This window comes from Rattus norvegicus, chromosome 1 (assembly GCF_036323735.1).
Source record: "Rattus norvegicus strain BN/NHsdMcwi chromosome 1, GRCr8, whole genome shotgun sequence".
Lineage (NCBI taxonomy): Eukaryota > Metazoa > Chordata > Mammalia > Rodentia > Muridae > Rattus > Rattus norvegicus.
Window position 1 is genome coordinate 178,302,335 of NC_086019.1, and position 15,558 is coordinate 178,317,892.

The window sequence follows — 15,558 nt, forward strand, 5'->3', positions numbered from 1 at the left end:
TTGGAGTCCTCTGAAGACAGGAACCTCGGAGTAGTCAGGGACAGGATACTTCCGGTCTCTGCCCATGCTGAGAGCTAAAAGCCAATCACCAGGATCGCTGACACACCTGAAAGCATAGGTAGACTACTATTTCTGTGCTAAGGAACCTGCCTGGAGCCCTCAGTACACAGGAACCCAGAAGCAGTATGGGACAGGATCCTTCCTGTTTCTGCCTGCACCTAGAACTGACCCTATTACACAGCTCTCTGTACCCAGATCCTGCTGAAAGAAAGCTGGTCTCCAGGAATGCTGACACACAGGCTTACAGGAAGGTCAAGCCACTGTCAGAGACAGCAAGACCAGCTAACATCAGGGACAACCATGTGGTGAGAGGCAAACACAGAAAACTAAACAACAAAAACCAAGGCTACTTGGCATTATCAGAGCCCAGTTCTTCCACCAAACCCATTGGAGAAGCAAGATTTGGATTTAAAATCACATCTCATGATGATGATAGAGGATTTTAAGAAGGACATGAATTAAAAGAAATACAAGGCAACACAGGTACACAAGTAGAAGCCCTTAAATAGGAAACACAAAAATCCCTTAAAGAATTACAGGGAAGCACAACCAAACAGGTGAAGGAATTAAACAAAACCATCCAGGATCTAAAAATGAAAATAGAAACAATAAAGAAATCACATAGAGAGACAACCCTGGAGATAGAAAACCTAGGAAAGAGATCAGGAGTCATAGATGCAAGTATCACCAACAGAATATAAGATAGAGAAGAGAGAATCTAAGATGCAGAAGACACCATAGAAAACATTGACACAACCACCAAAGAAAATGTAAAACGCAAAAAGCTCCTCACCCAAAACATCCAGAAAACCCCGGACACAATGAGAAGATCAAACCTAAGGACCAGTAAATATCCTCAACAAAATTTTAGAAGAAAACTTCCCTAACCTAAAGAAAGAGATGCCCAAAAACATAAAAGAAGCTCACAGAATTCCGAATAGATTGGACCAGAAAAGAAATTCCACCTGTCACATAATATCAAAACACCAAATACACAAAATAAAGTAAGAATATTAAAAGCAGTAAAGGAAAAAGTCAATTAACATATAAAGGCAGACCTGTAAGAACTACACCAGGCTTCTCACCAGAGACTATGAAAGTCAGAAGATCCTGGGCAGATGTCATACTGACACTAAGAGAACACAAATGCCAGCCCAGGCTGCTATATCCAGCAAAACTCTCAATTAACATAGATGGAGAAACCAAGATATTCCATGGCAAAACCAAATTTACACAATATCTTTTCACAAATCCAGCCCTACAAAGGATAATAGATGGAAAACCCCAACACAAGGAGGGAAACTACATCCTAGAAAAAGCAAGAAAGTAATCTTCTTGCAACAAACCCAAAAGAACAGAGAAACACAAATATAATTCCACCTCTAACAACAAAAATAACAGTAAAGAACAATCATTCCTTAAAACCTTTAAATGTCAATGGACTTAATTCTCCAATAAAAAGACAGACTGGATACATACAGAGGAGCCAACATTTTGGTTCATACAGGAAACAGATCTCAGTGACAAAGACAGACACCACCTCAGAGTAAAAGGCTGGAAAATTTTCCAAGCAAATGGTCCCAAGAAACAAGCTGGAGTATCCATTTTAATATCAAATAAAATCAACTTTCAACCAAAAAATATCAAACAAAGGCAAGAAAGGACTTTTCATATTCATCAAAGGAAAAATCCACCAAGATGAACTCTCAGTCCTGATTATCTATGCTCCAAATGCAAGGGCACCTACATTCATAAAAGAAACTTTACTAAAGCTCAAAGCCACATTGAACCTCAAACAACAATAGTGGGAGACTTCAACAGCACACTCTCATCAATGGACAGATCATGGAAACAGAAACTAAGCAAAGACATAGAGAAACAAACAGAAATTTTGAATCAAAAGGATTTAACAGATATTATTAGAACATTGCATTGTAAAACAAAAGAATATCCTTCTTCTCAGCACCTCACGTTTCCTTCTCCAAAACTGACCACACAATCAGTCACAAAACAGGCCTCAACCAATAGAAGGAGATTGAAATAGTTCCAGGCATCCTATGAGATCACCAAGGAGTAAGGTGGGTCTTCAATAACAACAAAAAGAACAGAAAGCCCACATATACATGGAAGTTGAACAACTCTGTACTTAGTGATAACTTGGTAATGGAAGAAACAAAGACAGAAATTAAAGATTTTTTTTTAGAATTTAATGAAAATGAAGGCACAACATACCCAAACTTAAGGGATACAATGAAAGCAGTGCTAAGAGGAAAACTCATAACTCTGAGTGCCTTCAAAAAGAAACTGAAGAGAGCATACACTAGCAGCATGACAGCACACCTAAAAGCTCTAGAACAAGAAGAAGCAAATACACCCAAGAGGAGCAGAAGGCAGGAAATAATCAAACTCAGGGCTGAAATCAACCAAGTAGAAACAAAAAGAACTATACAAACAATCAACCAAACCAGGAGCTGGTTCTTTGAGAAAATCAACAAGATAAATAAACCTTAGCCAGACTAACAAGAGGCCACAGAGAGTTTCCAAATTAACGAAATCAGAAATGAAAAGGGAGACATAACAACAGCATCTGAGGAAATTAAAAAAATCATCAGATCCTACTACTAAAGCCTATATTTAACAAAACTGGAAAAACTGGAGGAAATGGACAATTTTCTAGACAGATACCAGGTACTAAAGTTAAATCAGGATCAGATAAACCATCCAAACATTCCCCCAAATCCTAAAGAAATAGAAGCAGTTATTAAAAGTCTCCTAACCCCCCCCCAAAAAAAACCCCCATGAGGTGAATTTAGTGCAGAATTCTATCAGACCTTCATAGAAGACTTAACACCAATAGTGTCCAAACTATTCCACCAAATAGAAACAAAAGGAACACTACCCAACTCCTACGAAGCCACAATTATGCTTATACCTAAACCACACAAAGACCCAACAAAGAAAGAGAACTTCAGACCAATTTCCCTTATGAATATCGACGCAAAAATACTCAATAAAATTCTTGCAAACTGAATCCAAGAACTATCAAAATGATCATCTATTGTGATCAATAGGCTTTATCCCAGGGATGCAGGCATAGTTCAATATAAGGAAATCCATCAACATGATCCACTATGTAAAGAAAAAAACCACATGATCATTTCATTAGATGCTGAGAAAGCATTTGACAAAATTCAACCCCCCTTCATGATAAAAGTCTTGGAAAGAACAGGAATTCAAAGCCCATACCTAAACATAGTAGAAGCAATATATAGCAAATCATTAGCTATCATTAAAATAAATGGAGAGAAACATGAAGCAATCCTACTAAAATCAGGGACTAGACAAGGCTGCCCATTCTCTCCCTACCTATTCAACATAGTACTCAAAGTCCTAGCCAGAGCAATCAGACAATGAAAGGAGGTCAAAGAGATACAAACTGGAAAAGAAGAAGTCAAAATATCACTATTTGCAGATGATATGATAGTATACTTAAGTGACCCCAAAAGTTCCACCAGAGAACTACTAAGCTTGATAAACAACTTTAGCAAAGTGGCTGGGTATAAAATTAACTCAAGCAAATGAGTAGCCTTCCTATTCAAAGGATAAACAGGCTGAGAAAGAAATTATAGAAATGACACCCTTCACAATAGTCCCAAATAACATAGGATACCTTGGTGTGACTTTAACCAAGCAAGTGAAAGATCTGTATGACAAGAACTTCATGTCTCTGAAGAAAGAAATTGAAGAAGATCTCATCCTCATGGGTTGGCAGGATTAACATACTAAAAATGGCCATTTTGCCAAAATCAATCTACAGATTCAATGCAATCCCCATCAAAATTCCAACTCAATTCTTCATAGAGTTAGAAAGATCAATTTGCCAATTCATTTGGAATAACAAAAAAAAAACCCAGGATATCGAAAACTTTCCTCAACAATAAAAGAACTTCTGGGGGAATCACCATCCCTGACCTCAAGCAGTATTACAGAGCAATAGTGATAAAAACTGTATGGTATTGGTACAGAGACAGGCAGGTAGATCAGTGGAATAGAATTGAAGACCCAAAAATGAACTCACACACCTATGGTGATTTGATCTTTGACAAAGGAGCTAGAACCATCCAGTGGAAAAAAGAGCATTTTCAAGAAATGGTGTTGCTTAAACTGGAGGTCAGGATTTAGAAGAATGCAAATCGACCCATTCTTATTGCCCTGTACATAGCTTAAGCCCAAGTGGATCAAGGACCTCCATATCAAACCAGATACACTCAAACTCGAAGAAAAAGTGGGGAAGCATCTCGAACACATGGGCACTGGGGAAATTTTACTGAACAAAACACCAATGGCTTATGCTCTAAGATCCAGAATTGACAAATGGGACCTTATAAAACTGCAAAGCCTCTGTAAGGCAAAGGACACTTTCATTAGGACAAAACAGCAACCTACAGATTGGGAAAAATCTTTACCAATCCTACATCCAATAGAGGGTTAATATCCAATATATACAAAATCTCAAGAAGTTAGACTCTAGAGAGCCAAATATCCTTATTAAAAATGAGGTACAGAGCTTAACAAAGAATTCTCATCTGAGGAATATGGAATGGCTGAGAAGACCTAAAGAAATGTTCAACATCCTTAGTCATCAGGGAAATGCAAATCAAAACATCCCTGAGATTTCACCTCACACCAATCAGAATGGCTGAAATCAAAAACTCAGGTGACAACAGTTGCTGGCAAGGATGTGGAAAAAGAAGAATACTCTTCCATTGCTGGTGGGATTGCAAACTGGTACAACCACTCTGGAAATCAATCTGGAGGTTCCTCAGAAAATTGAACATTGTACTATTTGAGGACCCAGCTATACCTCTCTTGGGTATATACTCAAGTGATGTTCCAACATACAACAAAGATACACGCTCCACTATGTTCATAGTAGTATTAATTATAATAGTCAGAAGCTGGAAATATCCCAGATGCCCTTCGACAGAGGAATGGATACAGAAAAATGTGGTACATCTACACAATGGAATACTACTCAGCTATCAAAAACAATGACTTCATGAAATTCATAGGCAAATGGATGAAACTGGAAAATATCATCCTGAGTGTCCTAACCCAATCACAAAAGAACACAGATGATATGTACTCTTTAATAAGTGGATCTTAGCCCAAAAGTCCAAATTACCCAAGATACAATCCACAGACCAAAGGAAGCTCAAGAAAAAGGATGACCAAAATACCGATGCCTCACTCCTTCTTAAAATGGTGAACAAAAATATTCAGAGGAGGAGATATGGAGACAAAAGTTCGAGCAGAGACTGAAGGAATTGCCATTCAGACCCTGTCCCACCTGGGCATCCAGCCCATATACATACAGCCACCGAAATTTGACAATATTGATGAAGCCAAGAAGTACATGATGACAAGAACCTGATATAGCTGTCTCCTGAGAGGCTCAGCCAGAGCATGACAAATATAGAGGCAGGCGAATGCTAGCAGCATACCATTGAACTGAGAACGGGGTTTCCATTAGAGGAGTTAGAGAAAGGAGTGAAGGAGCTGAATAGGCTTGCAACCCCATAAGAATAACAATACCAACCAACCAGAGCTCTCAGGGACTAAACCACTACCTAAAGACTACACATGGACAAACCCATGGCTCCAGCTGCATATGTAGCAGAAGATGGCCTTGTTGGGCACCAATGGGTGGAGAAGCCCTTGGTCCTGCCAAGGCTGGAAGCCCCCAGTGGAGGGGAATGTCAGAGGGTGGGAAGGGGGGATGGTTGGGGAGGGTGCACACCCTCATAGAAGAAGGGGGAGTTGGAGGGGATAGGGGGCTTATGAACAGGAAATGGGGAAAGGGAATAACATTTGAAATGTAAATAAAAATTATCCAATAAAAAAGATTCTGTAGCATAAAAAAAATAAATGTTCAACATCCTTAGTCATCATGGAAATGCAAATCAAAAAAAACCCCTGAGATTCCACCTCACACCAGTGAGAATGGCTAAGGTCAAAAACTCAGATGACAACAGTTGCTGGCAAGGATGTGGAGAAAGAGAAATACTCCTCCATTTTTGGTGGGATTGCAAGATGTACGACCACTCTGGAAATCAGTCTGGAGTTTCCTTAGAAAATTTCACATAAGTACTACCTGAGGACCCAGATATACCACTCCTGGTCATATACCCAAATGATGCTCCAACATATAACAAGGAAACATACTCCACTATGTTTATAGCAGCCTTACTTATAAGAGCCAGAGCTGAAAAGAACCCAGATGCCCTTCAATAGAGGAATGGATACAGAAAATGTGGTACATCTACACAATGGAGTTCTATTCAGTCATCAAAAACAATGACTTCATGAAATTCATAGGCAAATGGATGGAGCTAAAAAATATCATCCTGAGTGAAGTAACCCAATCACAAAAAACCACACATGATATGTACTCACTGATAAGTGGATATTAGCCCAAAAGCTTGGATTATCTAAGATACAATCCACAGACCACATGAAGCTCAAGAAGAAGGTGACCAAAGTGAGGATGCTTCAGTCCCTCTTAAAAGGGGGAACAAAAATATTCAGAGGAGGAGAGACAACTTTATCAAAACACTGTACCAAAATGTAGATTAGAAAGATTGGATGTATAATTTTTAAAAATTATTTTATATCATAAAATGTTCTACCTAATAACTCTCAAGTTAAACTGGAAATCAAAAGTTTTAATTTAAATTAGTCAATACCAAATGATCATCCCTGTAAACATATATGCAAGCAACCTTACACTCAGCAGATTATACTTCAAATATAAGTGTATTTATGTGTACATACATGCATGTACAACAGGGAATGGAAAGAGAGGCCATGGATTTGAAAAAGAATGGATGAGTATATGAGAGGCTTCAGAGGGATGAAAGGGAAGCGAGAGAAGTTGTAATTATATCATTAACCAAAACTAGAAACCAAAGTTAATACATCTCAAGATGTACTATATTGTTAAAAGTGAACTCAGGTATAAAAACTAAATTTTTATAATTAATTAATTATCAAAGGACTGCAATGTTCTAGGAACTTATAATTTTTTTTTCCGGAGCCGAGAACCGAATCCAGGGCCTTGCAATTGCTAGGCAACTGCTCTACCACTGAGCTAAATCCCCAACCCGGAAATTATAATTTTAAGGGAAATAGTTATAAATATATATGGCTTTCCTTTTCAGTTATGTTAGTAGAAGAACACAGAAAAGAAATAATACATGTATTTATTTTAGAAAGTGATATGTTCTGTGAATAAAGGTCAATCTTAATATAGTAGCTAGCACATGAGCAGAGGTGGCCAGTTATTTTTTATATGCTGAAGGCATCTGTGGTAGGTTAGTGTTTCAGTAGTCTTGAAGGAAAAGAGGATATCTGCTGTCAGTCCTGTCACACTGAGAGGTCTGCTTCAGGCAGAAGGGGTGGAATACAGATTTCTAAGAAGTTCCCAAGGAAATGGAAGTGGATTAGGCACTGGCACAGAGAAAGGTCAAGGGAATGAATTGGGTGCCATCCATAAAGCCACTGTGAGTAGAACGAGGGAGTTTTAGAAGGCTTTGCACAGAGGATATACAAGCATTGACTTATTAGCGAAAAGGTTTACTCCAACGTAATGGACTTTCTGTATTCATCTGCTCATGCTGTTGTAAAGAATACCACACACTGAGTGGCATAAGCAATAGACTCTAGTGTCACATCTCTCCAGAAGCACAGAATCCAGGTTAGAACCCACTAAGGCTTCTTTTCCTGGACCTCTCTGTCCACAGCTGGAATCTTCTCTGTGTGAAAGGAGAGTGACAGAGAGCATTCCCCTTTCTAAAACGATAGCAGTCTCATCAAGTTGGGACCCTACTCCTGTTACCCCGTTTTACCTTAATTAGATTATAAAAGACCCTACTTCTGATGTAGTCACTTTGTTGGGTTAAGGTATCCACATATAAACTTGAGAAAGACACAGTTTAACCTCCCAAATCTTATGAAGCACTTTCCTGTTGTCACAATAACACACGAATTAGGTCAAGGTCAGGGGATTGTGAGCATTTCTTTTTCCTGCTTGTGAGTGTGTGGGCAGTTGCTGGAGGTGAACTCAAGTAGTGTTGGCTGGGATTGAATCTAGGCTGAAGGTTAGAATTAGCTCCATATTTCATTTTGAATAATATGGCAAAGAGTAATTTTGTAAAGTGTGAGGTTGGGTGTGTTCTTTTCATGACAACAAAGAAAACTCAAGAGCACAAAATTCAACTACGCAAACACATTTTAGACTTTTGTTTGCCTTTAGGCTACAATATCCTTTTAGCTAAGACAAGTCACATAGTCAAGCCTAGAGTCCTTTAAGGGCAGAGGAGTCAACATGACCTTTCCTGAGGCCATGGCAGGATGAGAGTACATAAGACTTCTGCAGCATGGTGAAGGATCGTTTATCCACTTAGCCACAGCATATACAGCGCATCCCCGACTGTTTATTGGTATTAGACGACCTCTCGTCCCTGTGATGGTCTATGTAGCCTGGGAGAGGAAACAGTGATGCTGCCTCAACGCTGAAAGGAATTGTTTCTATGGTGTGGTCTCACCTGCTGGGCTGCTGGTATCTATTGATTCTTAGGTTTCCGAGCCACTGAACCTGATTCTGTTTGAGGGTTATTCTTTCACTCAGTAGACTTCCAAGCCATCTTGAAAATATCCATAGGATTTTGGTGTGAATTCAGTGTAAGTATGAAGTAACCCTAAATACAAGGTTAAAACATTTTTGTTTTCCTGACTTTTAACTCTTTACCTAATCATAGGTATCACACCTAATGTGCTCCTTGCATTTCTGCTGATGATAAGTAATCAAATGGATAAGAAGGATGCAGTTGAATTGCGTACAATATTAAGTAGTGTACAATGGCCACTGAAGATTCTAGCCAATTGAAGGATTCATTATCCAAGAAATAACTGAGGATATCTTGGGCAATTAAGACTGAGGAAAACCAGACCAGAAGAGAGCTAAGACTTGACCACAAGCATAAATGGCAAGATTTAACTACATTACTCACTTACCAATTCAATAACTACTTGTTGAGTGCTGCCTTGCTCCAGGCACACTCCTCTGTATCTTGCATAAGAACAGTTAATAAAATGGACACATAGCTATTGATATGTGCTTTGTTTATGGTGGTTGGCACAAACAATAAACAAAGTAAGAAAAACTATGGTATGTTCAAAGATAAAGTGGTAAGGAGAACACCAATAAAACAGAGACGTGCTAAGGGGAGAGATGTGGAGATGAGTCATTGAAGCATTTTAAACATCAGAGAGCCTGTTGTTTACATTGTTCACAGTGACAGCTAGGGAACTATGTTGAATAGACTGGAGGAAGGAAGAAACATAATTCTAAATGTGCCTAAGAGAATAGTCAGGGATAGAAGAGGCTGAGTTTTCCATGTAACTAACTCTGACTACCTGCCTTTTTTACCACTGAGACTGACTACCTACTCATTTTGGGTCCCAGTTAGTGACTCGCCACTGGTGGGTCTCAGCAGATACCAGGGATATTGTTACTGGCAAACATGCAACAAAGCATCAGAAATGATGACATTCTAGCCTCCTGTGGGTAGCAAGTCTGATTCTGCAGTGCTCATCACCTCAGGCTCCCCTAAGTGGAATGTACGGTCCATGCAGCAGGAATTTTTGTCTGTTCTGCTTATTGTTCAAAATTCCCAGTGCCTAGAATAGAGGCACCAGTAAGCAAATGCTCATTAAATGTGCAGATGTCTCTCTCAGGATCTTGACGAAGATTCTTTTATGTGTCTCACATAATAAAAAGGGTCCGGATGGCACTGATGACCATTCTAGATTGGCTAGCATTTGTTTTCCATTTAAACCACAAGTTACCATTTCTAAAGGTCTTTATAGGCCAAGAGGTACAAGAAAGGGACTTTTATGGGAAGAAAGAGCAAGGGTGAGTAAAGGCAAATCCGAGAAATGAAGAGTCACAGGTAATCTCTGTGGTTGGCAACCAGATCAGTCTCTGGAAATAAATACGCATTGTCTTCTGTGACATACACAGCATTCTAATAAGTGGACGAGGTTAACCAGAGACTCAGCTTCTAAGACAGCAAGAATCACATAAGCACAATGCCTTTGCTTCAACAAAGTGCTCACAGACCCCCCAAAACTCAAAGCTCTCTTGTAAAACACAGTATAAGTAACAGCAAAGACTCCACTTGAGGATATCGAAAATACATATTTTTTAATTTTGATTAAGCTCACAAGTGACAACATTAACAGTTCTTTAAGCATATGGTTCCATTGAGTCACAACATTACCATGTGTCCCCAGAAGACCAAGAGGCAGTGGTTTCATATCCGCTTGAGGTTTAGCAGAGTTATCAACATCGACAGGGTGGTTTATGGGGACTAGATTTGCTACCAGATAAGCCAGAACCATGCTGTCATGTTATGGATATAGAATCACATACAACACGATGCACAATAGCCAACTATGGTGAGCTTATTCTGCACTTAGCTTTATTTCCTGTCATAGGGAGAAGGGTTTCAGTACCAAGAAGGATGCAAATATATGTGTCTTCCATCAGCCTTTCTGACACATGACTTTAATTATACATGAAAAGAATTAGAGTTTATCTTTATTGTGTAACCTAGGAGGAAAAAAAGAATAAAATTTAGATATTGTCAATCTCTTGACATTATTTCATTTAGCTTCCTATTAATACTAGGAGGTAGGTCCTGTTGATGTTCCTAGTTTATAAAGGGGGAAAACTGAGACTCAGTGAGAGTTAAGTAACCATCAATGGTTATATACCCAGTAGAGAACCAATACAGTTCTTAAACCTATGGCTTCTCTTACATTGTAGTGTATACTAAAAGGATATAATGCCCTTGGCTCTCAATACATATGGTAGAATATTTGCAATTACAGTGATGAATAAATACATGGGTTCTATATCTCCTGGTCTTAGAGCAAAGCATCACAGGAGAGAACAGAAAGGCAGGGCAGGCAGGCAGGGAGAAGGAAAGGGAGAGGGAGTAAAGAAGCTATAAAATGGTATCTGAACCATGGGCCCAGTGAGCTTCAGAGTATGGCTTATATCCCTGAGATATATGGGCATCCATTTTCCTACCAGTTGTACAAGGAAGTCACCTTCTTTCTGGGGCTATTATCTGTTCAAGCCTGAAGGTCCCTGCGGCGGCGGCCGAAGGCTTCAGAGCCCACATTGGTGGGCACAAAGTTGTCCTTCACCACACCTCCCGACCTGCTCAGCAAGCCTGCCAGCCGATGGGTCACGCAGGTGGCAGTGTTGCAGGATCTCTTCTGGGCAGTGACACTGATATTCAGGATGCAGTGGAGGGAGGGGAGAGAGAATGGAGAGAGATGAGAGAGATGAGGGAGAGAGAGAGAGAGAGTGAGAGAGAGAGAGAGAGAGTGAGAGAGAGAGAGAGAGAGAGAGAGAGGAAGGGAGGGAGGGAAGGAAGGAGGGAGGGAGGGAGGGGGAGAGAGTGTGTCATTGAGGCTGGGGAGGTGTCTGCCCCATGGGATTAACATGGGAATATTGCTGCTCTCAGAAGCACCAATTAGCTTTAAGTGTTTCTCCCAAACATGGTTATCAGAACAGACAATCACAAGGCCATTAGGGAAAATGCTGTGATCACTTCCCTTAGACATCCCAGAGGCATTCAAAAACCCAGATGGGGTTTGGGTAGACTGGCCATGGAACACAGGGCTATTACAGCCAACTGTGCCCATATAAGTACAAATAAGCAAGGATTTATAAGCTAGAGTGAATTTTGATGCCACCTCTGAGCCTGTTCACAAGGACTCATGTCCCAGTCAGATCCAAGTGACCTTCCTTGGCAAAGCAAAACCACCCCGGTCTTACCTGAAGGAAGGAAGGGTTTGGAGCATCCAGTCCCAGCAGTGTTTACCTGTGCCTTGTCGCCTCTCTTCTTACTGCTTGACCTGAGTCATGGGCATCACTCACCAAATTATGACTGCTTAACCTCCGGGGCTAAGACTACTTCTAACCATAGATCTTGAACTCTATGAAGCCTGAGATGTGGGCTACATCAATGACCACCATGGCTCAAGTCCTTTTAGAAAAATAGCTTTATTTCCCAAACAACCAACACTTTATGAAGCAAGACTAGACTGAGAAGCTCTACTAGGAATCCAGATGACTGCCCTGGCTCTCTGCCATCTTCCTGGGTGATTCTCTTTTAGCCTGTAGGCCCTTTCTCCTCACCCATTGGAGATTCCAGATACCATCCTTTGCCTCATGAAAGTAACCCATAATAGCCCAGAGAACAGCCAGAGAGGAACTACATGCATCAAGTTATAGGAAGAAAGCAAGATGGAAACTGGAAAGGAGAGGAGGGACCTAGTTGCCAAAATAGGGGTGGTGGTTTGTCTCCAAGTCCTTGGCCATATCCCTTTTCTTGCCAGGTGCTCCAACCCCAATTGAAGTTTGGGGGAAGGTGTGAAACTTGTTGAGGTCTTGTGTGTATGTGCCCAGCATGCAGGTACTCAGATTCCCACACCGCTTAGATCTGGGGCTGTCCAAGCTGCAGGGAAAAGACATGCGAGGCAGTGCCATGCACCAGGGCTGGTTAAACCAGTCACAGAACTGGAAGTTGGGAGGGGGGTGGTAGGAGGTTGGTTCACACATACAGTATTGGGAAAGCCTGGAGTGTGGTGGGCCAGAAAAGTGTGGGGGAAGGGCAGAGGAAAAGGGTGACTTTTTCTGGCATTCCTTGTGCTCTTCAATCTTTCGTGCTTGGAAGGGTGTTTCCCAGGGTGGATGTAGGTTAACCCATGCTTTCCCTTGCGCAGTGCAGGAGCCAGGCCAGCGTTGGTTTGTTTCTAAGCTGGGGCACACAGGCAGGCAGGGATAGGGAGGGGTGCTCTCCTTTGCCCTATGACCACAATGACATCTCTGCAGACTTTAAGTTTTACCAGTCTTAACTCATACTACGTCAGGAACTCTCCCCGATGTTAGCCGACTAATTTCTATAGTTATTCCAAACCTTCCCTTAAGGGCTTTCAGAAATATATCTTTCAAGTGTGATTTAAACCGAAGTCTTACCAGATGACTTCTGTCTTCTTTGGAGCCTGAGAATAGCTGGACCCCATGTCCAGCTAAGCAGCAACCAGGTGACCAGAGTGTTCTCTCCTACCTTCTGGATTCCGCTTTCCTGTGGATGTTCTAGGCACGGGTAAGGGGCCTTACCTAGAGCCCTCAGCCTCCTGTTCCTCCTCCTGCTCCAGCTCCCTGACTTTCATCTGCATATAGTTCTGCACCAGTGCAGCCAGTAGGCGAGCTTCTTCTTCACTGAGAGTGGCCATGCCTGGGCTGCTTTCCAAGGTTGACCTGTGGAAGGGAAGCAAGTCTAGCACCAACTCTGATTCCCTGCCTGCCACTGACACTAGAGGCTTGAGCCAATGTCCTCCTCAGCTTAGGAATTTTACAAGTTAAGTGGTAAGTGCAGCCATAATTAAAGTGACAAAGTAATTAGTGTTGAATATGAATGGGGGCCCATTTTAATAGATACGGTTTCTAAGTAGACCAGAATAGATCAACAGGTTATAAATTAGAGTCAGTAATATTTATTGGCAAGTTAGCAGATCAGCGTAAAATTCATGTCTCATAAGGGGTTAATTGAACAAAAAGGTTTAACTGTTGATACTAAATATGTGGGGAAAGTGATCAAAGCATTTTGTTAGTGAAAGAGCTACTTGAAATTTAGGATGTGGAGTACTATATATCCTGTCTGTTTGAAAATTGTATATTTTCATCTTTATATCAAAAAGGTTTGTAGCGAACTTTTGTGTTTGTCTATGTACACATATATATTTTCTGCAAGAGAGTTGGTTTTTAAACATTTGGTACTCTGTAGTTAACACATAAGTCGTTGTCCAGTCCCAGGACAGTAGGACTCCTGTCTTTACACGTACCTCAAAGGAACTGCCTGGAGGCCGCATGCCTGGTACAGGAGCAAGATGCTGACAACCAGGAAAGGGGAGAACTTCAGAAAGCCCATGATGCCTCCCTGCAAGACAAGAATATGGATTGATTGATTGATTGATTTGTACCAGTTCAAAGTTCTATAAGCCCACAGACTTGGCTTTCTGTGTGCTTCTGCCTGTGACTCCCTGAGAGTTTGGCTTCATACCGATAACTATATTTCTTATCACCTTTGTTCTCTCATTGACAAAGAAGACTGTAAGGTCCAGTGGTCATGTAGCCTATGCGGTTTGGAAAGAACCTTAGCCCTACAGACAGAGGAAGGTGATGACAGTGATGTGGTGGTGTGTAAATTGTTGATCAGTCTCAAGGATTCTATGAGTCCTAGGGGTCTCCTGTCTCTACGTCTATCTCCAGGGAAGTATAGAGTTGTCTTCCCTTCATGAGGCTTTTGCAGACACCTAAGAATGTGAGAAAGAAAGGCTATGGGGAGGGAATATTTCTGCCTTGAAATCTGTGAGAAGCTGAAGGCTGCACTGCTCAACTGCTCCACCCCCTGGCAACTCAGTTGCCTGCAAGAACCAGTCTAAAGTTCACGCCGAAACATTTCTCTGAAATCCCGGGGTCCCGAATCGGGGCTTGCAATTGTGGCTGCTGGTTCTTGTTCGCTACGTTTCGGCGCTTGGCTCGGACTCTGGACCAATTTCCCAGGAAACAAGAATGCTGAAAGCGCCATCTAAAGAGAGCTACGCCCGCCTCCATGCGTGATGCCTAAGAGCTCAGAGTCCCAGGATAGGCGGGTCAGGTGTGCAGAGAGAAAGGTGAGACTGGAGTCCGAGCTCCTGCGAAACTGGAGGAAGGCTCTGCGGACGGGTTCTGTCCGGATCTATCTGGATCGGGATCTGGCACGAACCATGGCTAGGACTAACGGAGACTGGCAGGGAAGACAAACTAAAGACTAAAGGCGAGAGCCGGGAGAAAGAAGAAGGAGAGGAAGAGAAAAGTAGAACGACCCACCTGAGCAGGAACCTCAGGGCTCACCTGGTGAGCGATGACTTGGAGCTGAGACTGCGGGGTCCTGATGGAGCCAGGCGGTGGTTGCGAGGCGGTGACTCTTGATCTGGGCAGCGGCTCCTGTGCTTCCAAGCGCCTGCAGCTGCTCTTATTCCCGCCGCGGTGAGTTGGGAGGGGTCCCGGGGCGCCAGGCAGCCAATAGGTGGAAGGGCCCCGTGCCCCAGACAGATTGCGTCACCTCGGTGCTTCCAGAACTCCGAGCATCTAGCAAGATGACACCATTTGAATTTAAATTGAGGTCATTGATGGAAGTGGGAGGATGGTGGGGAGCAGTGAGAACCACCCTTAAAATTAGCGGGAATTTGGAGGGCCTTTTGACGTCAAGGTAAATTTTATCTCTTCTTTCCCTCCTGACTTTGAACATCCCCGACTCCAATCTCTGGACCTTGGAGAGTAGAGTCCAGTATCTCAAGTACTCCTTGCTGCAT

The 15,558-nt window shown here is 41.8% G+C and overlaps 1 protein-coding gene across 4 annotated transcripts; it reads right to left on the reverse strand.

The window, feature by feature from the left end:
- Window positions 1-10,301: 10,301 nt before the first annotated feature.
- Window positions 10,302-15,254, reverse strand: Calca (calcitonin-related polypeptide alpha). 4 transcript variants are annotated; one of them, NM_001033956.1, is made up of 5 exons: window positions 15,098-15,195; window positions 14,047-14,141; window positions 13,322-13,462; window positions 11,239-11,422; window positions 10,302-10,735 (listed from the first exon to the last, which is right to left on the reverse strand). In NM_001033956.1, exons 2-4 carry the CDS (start codon window positions 14,130-14,132, stop codon window positions 11,263-11,265), a joined length of 387 nt encoding a protein of 128 aa, NP_001029128.1. In that variant the 5' UTR covers window positions 14,133-14,141; window positions 15,098-15,195; the 3' UTR covers window positions 10,302-10,735; window positions 11,239-11,262.
- Between the last annotated feature and the right edge of the window lie 304 nt (window positions 15,255-15,558).

What these genes read in the sequence shown, in the direction of transcription:
- Calca (XM_008759676.4), bottom strand. Translation starts at nt 14,132, where the DNA reads ATGGGCTTTCTGAAGTTCTCCCCTTTCCTGGTTGTCAGCATCTTGCTC. An exon ending in CTCCAGGCAGTTCCTTTGAG is followed by an intron (nt 13,463 to 14,046) that starts GTACGTGTAAAG and finishes TCCCTTCCACAG; the next exon opens with GTCAACCTTGGAAAGCAGCC. An exon ending in CAGGAGGCTGAGGGCTCTAG is followed by an intron (nt 12,657 to 13,321) that starts GTAAGGCCCCTT and finishes TTTTCCCTGCAG; the next exon opens with CTTGGACAGCCCCAGATCTA.